General features: G+C 34.8%; 1 protein-coding gene across 1 annotated transcript in view; it reads right to left on the minus strand.

Annotated features, from left to right (window-relative positions):
• Positions 1-12,576, minus strand: part of ZFPM2 (zinc finger protein, FOG family member 2) — a 421,565-nt gene extending 408,989 nt beyond the window's left edge. Inside the window, exons 1-2 of the mRNA XM_010863552.1 lie at positions 12,465-12,576; positions 12,177-12,395 (exon numbers count right to left, since the gene is read on the minus strand). Of these exons, the coding sequence (XP_010861854.1) occupies positions 12,177-12,395; positions 12,465-12,576 (331 nt within the window). The remainder of the gene's footprint in view (positions 1-12,176; positions 12,396-12,464) is intronic.
• Between the last annotated feature and the right edge of the window lie 2,618 nt (positions 12,577-15,194).

Here is a 15,194-nt window from a genome sequence, read left to right on the forward strand (position 1 = left end):
TGAACGTAATCCTAATGAAGTTTCCATATCTGGGGAGGTGGGGAAGTTTTCTAGGCTACATCAGCCTTCTCCAAACTCAAACCCATCATCAGCTTCCACAACTAGGGATGATCCCAGTGTGTTATCAAGTGAAGTCGAAGTCTCTCAGTCGTGTCCGACTCTTTGCCACTCCATGGACTACATGTAGCCTGGCAGGCTCCTCTGCCCATGGAATTCTCCAGGCCAGAATACTGGAGTGGGTAGCTGTTCTCTTCTCTAGGGGATCTTCCCAACCCAGGGATTGAACCCAGGTCTCCTGAATGGCAGGCAGACTCTTAATTGCCTGAGCCACCCAGGAAGCCATGTTATCAAGCGATCCATTCAAACTCCTTTTACCACAAGGTCTTCCCACAGCATGTCCTCCCTCAGGGCCAGCAAGAGGTCCTTGGCTGCTGATAACACAAGGAAAACAGAGATAGCATCCAGAGCACTGCCTAGATTTTCAGAAACATGGGAGAATGTTTTAATACAGTGTTTCCATGAGTATTTATACTCTCTTTATGCTCAGGGCAACCTATCCTAGAATGATAGCAGATTTGAAATTCAGATATCTACTATAAATGCCAAGAAATTTTAGGAATCTTATTCAAGGCTTTTCAAAAATTACCAAGTTGAAAGCAAACAACATTCTTAATCATTGCTGTCTCCTATGAGATCACCCATATTTACTGAAGGTACTAACAGAGGTTGATTCAGGCCTTGTGGGGCCTAAAGCTTATTCAATTGGAGAGGCCTCTGCTTAAAAGAAGAATGCAGAGTTGTAATTACAACATTAGGTGCAGGGCCTTGGAAGGAAATGAGGAATTCTGAAGCTATGTTACACCACATCAAACTAACTAAACAATTGATAAATAAATTTAAAAGGTGAATGAGTAGATTTAATATTTTAGCAATAAATATGAAGTTAAGGTATGCATTTTACATAAACTGTCAAAATCCATTCCTTTTACTAGTGATCTAATTTGGAGGTGGGGGGCACCTTAAAAAGTTCCCCAACACAAACTGACAGTATTATAGAGAAAACATCATTTTTTTTCATAAAAATTGGGTTTCCCTTAGGATATTAGCCTGTTTTCTTATTGTCAGTAACACTATATTTGTATAGAACTATTTCTTGTTGAGTTACTGTATTGTGGTATTCTCTTTCACTGTCAGTCACCAGGTCAAGATACAGCAGCACACAACACAGGCTTAAATGAGGCAGATCCTTGCTGGTGAATCAGTTTCCATATTGGAATCACGTGCAACGTCATAGGAGGCTTAAGAATGACTACGATGCTTCCTTAATCAGCCCAAACTTAACATTTCCTCCACTCTTTATATATATGTTCTCTTTTCTCACTTGTAGACATGTTTTCCTTCCTTTACTAGATGACTTCATCTTTAAGAAATAAAAACATTCTTTTATATATTTCCCTTTCTGCCTCTGTATACATGTGGTCACTTACAGGCACTTACACATACCAACACTTCCATGACCAGAAACAGGTAACATAGATTTCAGTATCAGTTAACTAGCCTGGATCATAAAAAGCATTGGAAAAAAAATAAATAAAAGAAAAGATTATCTAAGACACAAACTACAGTGTCTTGTGCTAATTCTACAGCAAGAACAAAGGCTTCATCAAATCCCATTGTTAAACAGGTAGCCGAGAAGTGTTTTATACATCTATACTATAGATTTCCACCTAGATAAATCTCTATCTTTAAAAATAATCCTTAAAGAGACCTTCCCTTCTCACTGTCAGAAAAATATAATCACAGCCTACTGTCTGTGCAATTCCACTTTCCATCTCTGCTATGTGCGTTTAAGACTTGGTAAGATACAGCTACTGTCAAGTTTCAGAACAGTTTCTTGTCTAATCTTTCTACTTCTCCAGATCTTTGATACAGAACCTGTTAGAATGTATTGCTTATTTTTCCAGTTCCTATGTTTATCTCACTTCCACTCTTACCATCTGCTGCACTGCATTTCCTTCAGAAAAGTGAAAAGTTTTCACAGTGGCCGGAGCTTTCCCTGCAAACAATGCTCTCTTCTCCTCTTCCTTCCTTCCTTTCTCTGCTTTTTATTTGGCCTTATTTTATGTTAAGGTCAAACTGTTTTAAAGAGTTCACTTTGCAAAGATTTTTACAGGGCTGAAATTCCTATTCAAATAATTTTGATGGATTTTTAAACATTATTGCTATTTATTACTGACTTCTGCCCAAGCACACACATTTTGGTTTGTGCCCAGTCTTTGAATTACTTGAAAACAACTTCACAAGAAACAAACAATGAGAAATTGTGGCTTATTTCATGCCACCAAATCAGAGTAACAATCATCCAGTTAATATAATGAGTCTAAAGAGCTTTCAATATAGCCCTCTCATTTTACTGAAATGCCAACTCTACTTACTGCAAATTGGTTTATATGGACAGAGTCTTTAAGGGAGGACCAAAAGAATAGAAATCTTTGAAGCACTCCCCTGAAGTATTTATTTACCATTTTTAAGTTTCTTGTATTTACATATGCCCTTATCTTGACTGACACATCATGTCTAATAAGTATTAAAAATACCTTGAAAAAGTGAGTTTAATGCTTCACATGTCCAGGCTTCATCTGATGTGCTCATCTTCTTCTATAAGGATCGTATAATGATGGACATCAGAAAACAAAATTAGCTCTCTATCTTTATAACTGCCATCACTAGGTTTGAAACTGGTATTAACCTTTGGTAATTGTGTGACTTTGGCCAAGTTACCGAAGCTTTGGAAGTTGCAGGTAAAAACAACATCCACCCTGCAGGACAGTAAGTTGATTAGAAATGATGTATATACAGCAGGACTCCTGACTTTCAGGAGCAGTCACCAAATGGAAGGTGTTACTACCATTATTATAATTATTATAATTGGTATGTAGACTCAGTGCCAATCTCTGGAATCTCACTGCACTACTGAAAGACGCTGAAACAGCAATCCGCATTCGTTATCAGTATTTGCTTCACTGGTATAACACATTCACTTATTTTTACTTGACCTTTTAAGAACAACAAAAAAAGTGACTGACTATATTACTATAATTAAATTCATCATACGGCAGCTTTCCACATTCTACATTTAGCACTACCAGAGGTAAAGATTATCCCATCAGGCAATGGAAGGGCAAATGCTTTAATACTGCCTGTTGCTTCTCAAATGATAATCAAAACATTGTGAGAAATTTTACATACTAACAAGAAACTATGAATTTTATATTAGAAGATTAAAAGCTCTGAAACTCTTCCTTGATTTAAACCTAAAAAATGCTAGGGCAGAGAACCAAGAAAAATGTTTTTAAATCATTTATGATGTTCAGCAATAGAAAGCAGAAAAGACATGGCTACTTCCAAGAGATCAGTTTCTCTACAATGATAACATTTTATCTCAAATTATTATGGGACCAACAGTAGGATTCAAGGTTGTCAACCATGTTAATTCCATATGATTAAAATAAATTAGCTTCTCAGGCTTCCCTAATTCTATTCGTACTTGTAATTTTCTTTGAATAGAAAAATAAATCGAGTTAGTAGATGTAAATGATTGGCACACTAGTGCATATCTGCATGCATTGTTTTATATATATTTTTAATTTGAGCAAAATAAAATTGAAAAATACTTTTTAAATTAAGAATAACTGTTTATATAATTACTACTTGAACAAATCTACTTCCTTCAAGAAACACTGGCTCTTCATTCTACCCAGAATATCACTGAGAAAATACAACAATAAAAGGGCTTAAAATATACAGTTTTCCTTAATAGTATTCAGCTAAAATCAGTGATTAATATCTAGAAAAAAGGAAAAAGTCAATCAATAATTCAGATGTCTTCTACTATACAGATGCCTAGTTTTACATATATAAAATAATAGATTAAATAAATTCTTTCTTTTTTCCTGAGTTTCAACATTGTAGGGAAAACAACAAACTTATACTAAGTTTTATAGTCTTTCACTTGCAGAAGAAACAAAATCAAAAAGGCAACATCTCTAAATGATTAAATATGGTTTTATATTGATCTCAGTTTTTATTATTAACAATAATTATGTTGATATAAAATAAAGATATAAACAAAACAGGCATATATCTATCTCTTAATATCTTATATAGTCAGGTAGAAGCAGAATAAACTATGCTATATTACAACATGAAATTGTTTCATAAACTATAATTATGTAATTATATATTTATCAAGTTTTACTATATCTAAAAAATGCCTTTAGTAGATTGCACAATGGAGATCTGTTAATGGTTTGCTTACAGAAAAAGCAATGAATTTAGTTTATCACATGCAAAAACATAACACATATTATCATACAAAATTCATATAAATGATATCATCATGACTCATTCAACATTGTGTAAAATCAATCATGTTAATTTTGTTGAAATTTTCATAATGATATATCTGGCATCAAAGATGAGGTAAACAGAAAGTTTGAATTGATTCTTACAAATAAAATACTAAGCCTTGAACAAAATTTGAACACCCTCTGGTTCCCAAAAAATGAGAAAATGCTAACTCCCCTGAAAGCACAAATTGCCTTCAAATGTTCCTTCATTTTTTTCCCAATAATTGTGGCTTAAGGAAAAAACCAAACTGATATCAAATAAAAAATATGTTTTGGGATTTTAATATGGCCAGAAGAGTGATACCACAATGTCATAAGGTATTTCTTCCTTTTTCCAGTCTTATGAGATAAAAATACAAGTAGGACACTATGATAGCCTCTATTTCTATATTCTAAAAAAAAATTACTTTCCATTTTGCATTGTTGGATGAGCTATGCAAGAAAAATTTAATGATTTTAAAATAAAATTTTTAAAAAGGAGTACTAGATCCAGAAAAACAGAGGGTTTGCCAAGGAACAATAATGTCATGTGGAGGGAGGGGGAAGTGGAGGAGAAGGGAAAGGAGGTCTGTGCCAAGCAAAGCTGGGGGCTGTTCAATCAGCTCTATCAGGGCTCCATCAGTGTCTCCACTCCAGCCAAATCCAGAGAAAACAAGGAGTCAAAGATTCAGGTCAATAAGCTTATAGGCGATTTGCACAAACAGCTCCTCCAGCAAGGTAAAAAACAAAGTCATATTGGCTTTTCTTTTTCATTCCTTCTCTTTGAACTCCCTGGTCCAAACACACCCTGGAAATGTCAATGTTATATGCAAGAATTTAAAAAGCTCAGCTTCTTAATCCCGTTAAGAAAAAAGGAACAAAGTTGCCTGTAAAGATCTCCTTCCTGACTGAACTCAAAGTGATTATGGTAGAGCTGCCTTTTGCAGATTCCGATTCCAGTTGCCCAAGCATCAGAGGAGGTAAAAACATGTCATTAAAGGCACAAATGAGGAAGAAAGAAACCAAACTGACTGAAAAGCATTTATGAACTGTATGTAAACAGACTTTCTGAACTAAAATAATAACAGAATGAAAAATAAAAAAGAAAACAGGACACAAAATAGCATGAATGTTTGACACTGAATCAAGTGAAAAACAAGCAATTACTACTCCCCTAACCAAATCTTTATGAAACTGCGCTTTTGCTCTTCTTCTTCTAGTGTTAAGAATTAAGATAATAATTTTGTTGCTTTACCTTGACATGGGGGGTGAGGGATGACAAATGCCAATAATCCAGGCTTTAACAGTCCAAAGAGAAATACGGCTTTCCCTCCGTTCTTAAATTTTGAACAAAGCTACAAAATGACACAAACCATGGAAAGAAAGGCAAGAGTTGGGGGAAAGGAACATCCCCATGAGTCTGGAAACGTATTGGCAGAAATAGTTAAGTACAGTGATGAAACTATTCTGATTTTCATGCCTCCTGCTCTATCTTTCTGAGTCAAGGATGTGAAAATTTATAGAGAACATAAACTCAGCTCTGGTGTTGTGGAAGGGAGCAAAGAGACTCATTAGCCTCAAACATCCCTAAACTGTTCTTCCGGAAACTGCATTAACGAGCTACAGATGGAGTCTCATCAAGACTGTTGTTAAAGGGATGGTTCCAGTTGGAGTTATCTGTATTTCCTGACAGCTTCCCCGGTTTTCTTGCTTCCATTTCCTGCTTTCACTTGTACTCTCTGCAGCCCTTCCTTCTCTAGGTAGAGAGAAGTCATCATCATGGCTTTCTCTCAGTTATACTCCAGCTCTCCTCTGTGGCTTACCCAAGCCTTCCACAGCAATAAGAATCCCAGAGACTCCTAGGATGTCAATTCCACAGGTATGGCCACACTTCTCCTGTATCCCCCAGCTCTCTGCTGTCCTCCTCTGGCTTCCTGCAACACTAGCCTCACAGGTACAGTCAACTTGATCCTGGAGTACCAGAGCTCACTCCCTTCCCTCGGGTCTCCACTCAAAGTTCACCTATCCTACCATCACTCTGTATAAGGCGGTGTGCAGCACACACTAGACACACACACACACACACACACACACACACACACACCCCACCCACAATGGCATTTTCTCATCCCCACCTGTGCTGCTTTTCTTCATGATGTTCAGCATCACCCATTATATTATACACTGTGAGTTTGATTGTTGTCTGTCTCTCAAGAGCAGGGATGGACTTTCGTCTATTGTTGCATCCCCAGAACCAAGAAAAGGGTCCAACACATAGCAGATGCCTAACATATAAGTTGAGTTGTATTGAATTCAATCTATGGAACTAAACTGGAAGCTCCTGCCAACCTAATTATCTGTTTATGTTTGTTTTTGCTTTGGTATTAATTACTTCTGGGGCTAGAGCTAAATCCAAGTCTGAGTAACTCGGGCTTTATTCTAGTTTCGCATTTTGCTATTCTAAAGCTTTTTAAATATAGAAGGACAACCTTTACTTTCTGCACATTACCTGGGTCAAATGTTTTGGAATGTGAGAATGCCCATTGTTACACAGTATCTGTTTTCTTATTTTACGGATTTCCATTATGCTCCCTTTTTTCAACCCTAATTCTTCCAGATTGAAGAGCTCCAACATTAATTCATCTCTTCAAGTAAAACACTGCACCCAGTGACCTCTCTGATCATTCTCTGTATCTAGATAGCAGGACTATAAGAAAGGCTTGCTTTTCTTTCAAAATCAACTTAATGACATTATTTTTCCCTTTCAGACTTTTTTCAGAGATGATGTCATCAGAGACCAGTTTGTTAACTTGGTTAACTTTTTCAGAAAATCACTATTGATCATTCAAAGTTCACGAATACATAGTTTCTTCAGAGGTTTGTGGTTGTTTGCTTGCTTGCTTGTTGACAGCATCATTTTCTAACAGCCTAATCATACTGGCCTGGCAATTTTCTGCCTGTTCACATACCATGTGACATCCTCCTGGAATGTATCCCAAGACAGGTTTATCTACTTTAGTCATTAACAAACTGAATAGTTCAGTGAGGAAACCATCTTCCAAATAATTAATAATAGTAAGCCAGTTTTAGAGCTGCTTTAATATCACCTCCACTGTAAATCTTACTGTCTCTGAGTTGATCCAAGAATTGCTAGTATATATGAGTCCCCACCTGCCAGCAGTGACATAACCAAAAGCGCCCCAGGTTGCTTTCCAGACCACCTATATTTCCATTTATACTAGTTTGCTTAGCTCTAAACCAACACTGAGGTTCTTCCATGTTTATTCTATAAGCCAGAACAAAGGCAGAAAAAAAGGCACTGCAGCAAAGGCTTCAGTACACAGGAAAGGTGCAGCACTTATGCACCCAGCCTTGATGTCTTCGTCATCTGTAAATTCAAGGAAATAATTCTTGCTTGTTTCCTTCCTCTCTGAGATACGGTAAGGCAAGATGCCAAAGGATCTAAACTCACTGCACCAAAGAGGATGATGCACACTGAAAGCAGTGCTTTACACTTTGCTAAATTTCTTAAAATCTAAAAGGATCAAAGCAACTTTGAAATAGCATCTTTTTATAAACATAGTTCATTTGATTCATTTCAAAGATGAAAAACAAAAACATGAAACATGCAACCAAACCCAAAGTAAAAAGTGAAAAAGGAATCAATAGAATTGTCAGATTCAAAATTAGGCCCCCTTTGACTATAACAAGGTTTTATTAAAGTGATCTTTTCCATTTTAATTGTAAATATTTAGGCTTTAGATTCATGTGATTAAAAATTCTACACATTTAAAAATGACAAAAGTCTGACCAACTTGTTTTACATTTCTGTGGAATATTACATTATAAGAGTGATTTGGATCACATTTAATCACATTTTATAACTAGGAACTTTACTAACATTAATAGATACTTTGAGACTTGTAAAAAAAAAAAGAGTCTTCCCCTTGACAACAAAAGAATAGATAATATTCATGTGGAACAGAGGAAAATGCCACAATAATAAGTAAATAACTATTCTAAACACTGAAAACATCCTACATAATGTAGAGGTTCAATTTCAAAAGGAAACAGCAACTTTTACCCATGATAAGCTATGTCTCCAGAAAGTCGAAATTTTTCTTCTTTTCTAAAAAAGAAAAGTTACAATACAATAGATTGCTTTTATACAAAAGACAGTTGCTAAAATATAAATGAAGATATATTGTAACTATATGAGTATCTCAATACTCTTCTCTGACAATGTGTCAAAATACCTTGTTTGGAAAACAAGATACTCCAGCCATGTTTTTGTGATCTTAGTTTTTAAATTCCTATCCTATTTGATAAGAGTATCTCTGGAACCCAGTGAAACAACTACATCATTGTCAGATTGTGATTTTGACTAGATTTTTAGACAAAGAAACTTTCAAAATAATCCAATTCATTTTCTTACACATATTTACAATGTTTAAGTTGTCACAAATAATTTAGAATATACGCAAAAGTATGTTTCATCCATGATCCCAACTTAAAAATAGTTTTCATCAGAATAACAATTCTCACATGCTTCTTCAATCATGACTCTGGCATCATTAACCATTTAAATACATATACTCTTTTAAACCTATCTGTCTTCTTCCCTGCAAGAAAACATAATTATGTGTCACTGAGACTAATTTGTACATTTCTGCAGAAAGATTAGATTCTAATTTTCCAGAGAGAAAATTTTTTCTTCCTATTACAGTTAATCAACTTAAATGAAAAATGAATGGAATCCCTGTATGACCTCAAGGGGATGCAATTCATATCAAAGAGTTGTCTCTCTTTCACACCAGTTCTTACTGCTTCAGTGGGAATTCCCTGGTCTCACAACTTATGAGAGTAAAATAATGAAATTCTTTTCCTATTAAATAAAGCGACAGTGGTTTGAAATAGTAGAGTAGTATTTATCCTAAAAAATATTATGTCAAAATTAGAATTCTATTCCCACCTAGCATTATTATCTAGCTTCAAATTAAGCAGAGAATTATTTGTATAATATATATTAATTATATATTTTTAATATATTACCTATGTGTGCATGTGTGTGCTGCTGCTGCTGCTACATCGCTTCAGTCATGTCCGACTCTGTGCGACCCCATAGACGGCAGCCCACCAGACTCCCCCGTCCCTGGGATTCTCCAGGCAAGAACACTGGAGTGGGTTGCCATTTCCTTCTCCAATGCATGAAAGTGAAAAGTGAAAGTGAAGTTGCTCAGTCGTGTCCGACTCTTTGCGACCCCATGGACTGCAGCCCACCAGGCTCCTCGGTCCATGTGATTTTCCAAGCAAGAGTAGTGGAGTGGGGTGCCACTGCCTTCTCCAATGTGTGTGCTAGGTCATTTCAATCATGTCTGACTCTTTGTGACCTTTGGACTGTAACCTATCAAGCTCCTCTGTCCATGGGGATTCTCCAGGCAAGAAGACTGGAGTGGGTTGACATGTCCTCCTCCAGGGAATCTTCGAAACCCAGGGATGAAACCTGCATCTCTTTTGTCTCCTATTGTAGGCAGTTTCTTTACCACTAGCACCACCTGGGAAGCCCCATGTTACCTACATTATATATTAAATGTTACTTTGATATATTTTTCAACTTTCCAATTATTTATCAAACAGTTAATAATGTTTATTAAACAATGTTCTTAAGAATTGTAATTCAGTTTTGTTTCTTTTTTTTTTTTTTTAGTCCCTCAAGGCCTGTCATTATTTTTCATTGAGTTAAGACTCTGTTTAGTATAGATGGAAGTTATTATTCTGAGACTATAATTATGTAATCCTATAATAAGCATCTGCTATAAGTCCATTTAGGACTTTCCTTGTGGCTCAGACGGTAAAGCATCTGCCTGCAATGCAGGAGACCTGGGTTCAACCCCTGGGTCAGGAAGATCCCCTGGAGAAGGAAATGGCAACCCACTCCAGTACTCTTGCCTGGAAAATTCCAAAGAGGAGCCTGGTAGGCTACAGTCCATGAGGTTGCAAGAGTTGGACACGACTGAGTGACTTCACTTTCATTTTCACTATAAGTCCATTTTCTTCCAAGAAACTACTAACTTAAAATTTGAAGTTTTATTAGGTGGACCAAAGAAGTTCATTTGGGTTTTCTATAACATCTTACAGAAAAACCTGCACAAACTTCTTTTGCCAACCCAATATATTCTTTCATTAAACACAGGCCATCACCAATGATTATTACCAAATGTAAACAACATCTAATAATTATTATTACTGCTCTCCCTGGATTAATAAATTGACAAAATTCTTGAGTCCATGCACTAAGTCTTTTAAGGACAAGAGTAAGAAGAATAAATGATACTTAATAGCTATTGGTTCCTTCCTTTATTGCAGTCCTGCAATGTAAGGTAGGTTCTCTACAGTGCACAAAAGAGTGTATTTCCTGATAAAGATGGAAAATGGGATGCCTTCAAACATATTTAAAAACTCTTCCTCTCCATATAGCTCTACTATGTATTGTTGTGGTTATGCAGCATCAAGAAATGGTTCCAATAGGGAAAATATTAATTTAGCCTGATATCTAAGTCAATACTAAAAAAGAAGGTCTATTCTGTCCCTACCATTCTTGTTTTCAACCAAAAGTCTCTGATGTGGGGGCCAAGGACCAGGTTACAAAGTCATCTTGAAGTATCTAGGAGTTAATGGTCAAAGAGGTTTTCTGAACTTCTATAAACATGTATCAAATGTAAATAGTTGGCTGCTGAGACATGTATATTAGCAGTCTGGGGGGATGATATATCAGCATTCTTGATTTCAGACTATCAATTCTGATCATCAAATTCACACAAACATGTAAAAACTCACTTTCCATAATTTCTCTATCTGCCTAAAACAAAAAAAATATTGCTTACAAGAAACATAAACAGACATACAGAGATAGACAGACACTCTCAGTCATGCCCTATGGGAAACAACCATGGTAAAATCAATAAAAGTAGCTATTCTGAAACCAAAGAAGTAACCTGAACACTTGTGAAATCATACATTGGTGCAGGAGGTAACAGAAGATCCACCTCACTTGCAGACGCCAAACAATCATTTGAAAAATTAAAAAGAATCATAAGAACCCTTAAACTCAGTTTTGGAAAAGCAAGTTAAATAATGAGTATACATGACCAATGAGGACATAGTTACTGGCAGGGCCACTTGGCTCCAAGTCAAGATAGGTTGGAAATAGGTTGAGATACAGTGTCTCAGGTTTTTCCTCTATTATAAGATAGTGTATCAAAAGAATATTTAGAAGAGAGAAAGAGTGTGTATTTTCTTATTTGTCAATATCTAAAAAGAGCACCATCCTCAATGTTGAAAGTCAATGTCAAACACTTAAGGCATTCAGTGTCCAAAAGAAATGAGCTCAAACCTTGTATAGGGACTCTGGCCCATTCCCTGCTTACCCTCAATGATGAATTCAGTGCCTTGTAAACAACTGATGTTCAATAATATTTGTGGAAGGGATAAATGATGAAGAGTAAATATATTGTAGTCAACTGTCCAAGCAACATGAAAATATTCAGTCAACTGGCCAATCAATATGAAACTATGTGTTTAAATACACAGTATGACTTATGAGTTATAAAATTTTTTTATCTTTCAAAATAATATTGCATTTTAAAAATCCTGTACACATTTTCAGACTGTTGAATTAAATATTAGCACCCCGAACACTCTTCCTCCAGTTTATCAGTGCAGTTTTCAACTACACAAAATCATCTGAGTAAATGGACTCACATATCATGCCCAGCCATTAATGATTACCTTTGTTGCAAAAGTATTCCACCTCTTCACAACTCAGATTTTCAGGCCCAAATTCTGTGGAAAAGCTTTCCTCCAGTGGAAAGTCCCCCTTTGATATAATGTCTGTTTCCTCTGATGGACATTCTTCTTCTTCCTCTTCAATGGCATCCTCTAGCGGCCCTTGAAAAAGAAGAGGGACACTGTACCAAAAAAATCCAAAGAATTGTGTGAAATAAAATCCTTAAACAGGGTCTTTTTGATTAAGGTGGTGAAGGAGGATAAGGTATTCTACGAAAGGACAAGTAGTACCAAGGGCACCTAGACAAGATAATGCCACATCTGCATCAACAAGTATACTGAGCAATGTAACAAGTGGAAAGAAACCTGTTCCTGAAATTACTAAATAGAAAGCAACCTCCATCTCCCATCCTTCCCCACCTCCAACTTGAAGCCCAAAGCTTATTCTTTTATTCTCTCCTGAAGAGCAAAACTGTGCACTTTATGTTCATTTGTTAGAATTAACTGCCTGGTAAAGAGTACAAGTCTCTTTTACACTGTTGTACAATTTTACCTGAGATTTTAATAAAGATTTAAAGTAATTGAATGCATTTTAATTGAACTGAGATTTTAATAAAGTCAATACTTTTAAAAATCCATCTTAAGAGTGGATTCTGAGAAAAGATTTCATTATATGTGTTTGAAGCTTGAAGAAAAAATTACATATTTCTCTCCCTGATGAAAGCATAACCCTATTCATAATTAATTGAATTTTTTCTGAAATGAAAAGTAGTTTTCTAATGAAAAAAATGTAATTTGTATTTATGTGATACTTTTTCTGTAATAAAAATACAACTTCCTTAGAGTGAATGAGTCAGGTGCATTACATTAATGGACCTATTTTATTGAAAGGAAAGGGTGGGCTGTAGTTGTTGAGATGGATCTGAAGTGGATGACATGGAAATACCACATGGCCGATTGTGAATTTCTGACTGCCCAGAAGAATCAAAGTATCCGACTCATTTTACTAAGTGGAAGCCTGCATTTGCTCCTAAAGAAGCACTGTGGCATTTCATCCAAAGAACACAATTATGGTAATTTGTACTAATTGTCACTCATGTCAGCAGTCTCATCAGACAGGCTAAATACTTAAAAGGCTTAGGCAGTCTCTTTCTCTTACTTCTTGGAAATGTGGATTTAAATTTAAGGTACATTCAAGCCAAAAAAAATTATTACAGAGTTTCTTTGTCCTTTCTAAAATTTATTTTTTCTTCTTTTCTCCAAAATAACAAATGTTAAGGAAGAAAGGATGCACTAATTCCAAACACTCTAGTAATGTGCTTTTTCAATTCTAGGTGGAGAGTTAAAAAAAAACCATGTGTGCTCAGTTGCATTCAAAAGCCATGGATCTCATATTAGTTTTTATCTCTTGTTCATTATTTCAAGTAATATATAATCTTTCACCTTTTAACAATTATGTCAAGTACTAAGACATGCAAGGAATATATAAAATAGTAATAAGGTAAAATATTACAATCACTAAAACAGTTATTTGAATAATTTTAATTATTAACTGCAAGTCTAACAAGGAATAAAATAGAATATTTTCCATGTTTTTATTTTTTCAAGATACTTAGTTTTAATAACAAGTTTGGTCAAAATAAGACACCTAAACCGTCTCACTTTTATATCTCATATAGGACTTTCAAAGTACTTTCTTATGTGATCTTTAAAATAACCCAGTGAGGTAGGTATGGAAATTATTATTCTTTCTTTTGGTAAATCTGGAAAGTAAAGGTCAGGAGGTTAGCTAACCAGAATAAGGCTACAAGTTAATATGTGGAAAAGTTGACATGAAAACTCTATTTTATTTTAAAATGCCTTTTATACCACACCACTATGCAAACCATTCTTTTGTAGTTATAAATGCATTCTTTCATAAGTAAAACTATAAAACAGGTTACTCGTAAACACAGAATCCTTCAGAAATTGCTCATGTCTACTAACATAACTTTATTTTTAGGTGTTTAAAGATCTAGTCTTAAAATTGAGAAACCTCTTACTGCTCTTCTCAGATTATCAAAAATCAACCAAAATTTAAACCCTCCCAGCAAAAATAACCAGGAAAGTCTTTTTTACAGACATTACCAAAAATAAAATAATTGATTATGAATATTTAATTATTTGCATAATTTATATCCTTACCAAGTCAATCTATAAAGGAAACTGCCTTAATATCAGTTTATATCATGTAACAGACAAGACAATCTAGACTTCTTTTGGAATACATACTCTTGGGTTTGGTTAACAAAAAATAAATCTCTAATTGTAAAATAAATATTTTAAATAATTCATATAAATTTTACTGAATGTCTTTTTTACTTGTGTATGCTCTTCAATTACAAAAGCCTATATATTATAAAGAAAGTGCATGCACATTACTAGAATAAAATTAATAGTAAAATACTTTGTTTTTTAAAAATAAAATGTGAGCAGACTTTCTAACATTCGTAAAAGAGTCTTTATTGAAGATAATATGTACTTGAACAATTACTTAAAATCGTCCAGGACTTAACAATTTGGCTCCAATAGTATACATTAAAATAAAATTTAATCACATTATTAAAAATTAAATGGAAACTCTTATGTGAAATTTTGAAAGAAACCCACAAAACATTGATATAGCCTCAATAAGTGTCTAACCAAGCCATTCATATATATACACATATGTGAAAAAGGCTTCCGCATCATATATAACTTTTATTTATCAAAGATTATGGTAAGATCTTAATTGACAGTATAATGTTATATATTCCAGGGGCTGTTTTATGTTGGCTATCTATTTGCAATTCAAAGCATGTAACTGAAAAGAAGCACTTATTGTCAAAAACAAATTACAAAAATCCAAATGAAAGGTAAAAGAAATTTCTGAGTTCACTGCTCAAAATACATGAGATCTCACTGTCAATATTTATAACAGGTTAAAAAAAGGTGATTTAGTAACCAGTGTGTATTTCGCCCAAAGCACGTGTCAGATTGATG

Source organism: Bison bison, unplaced genomic scaffold (genome assembly GCF_000754665.1).
Source record: "Bison bison bison isolate TAMUID 2011002044 unplaced genomic scaffold, Bison_UMD1.0 scf7180017864491, whole genome shotgun sequence".
Lineage (NCBI taxonomy): Eukaryota > Metazoa > Chordata > Mammalia > Artiodactyla > Bovidae > Bison > Bison bison.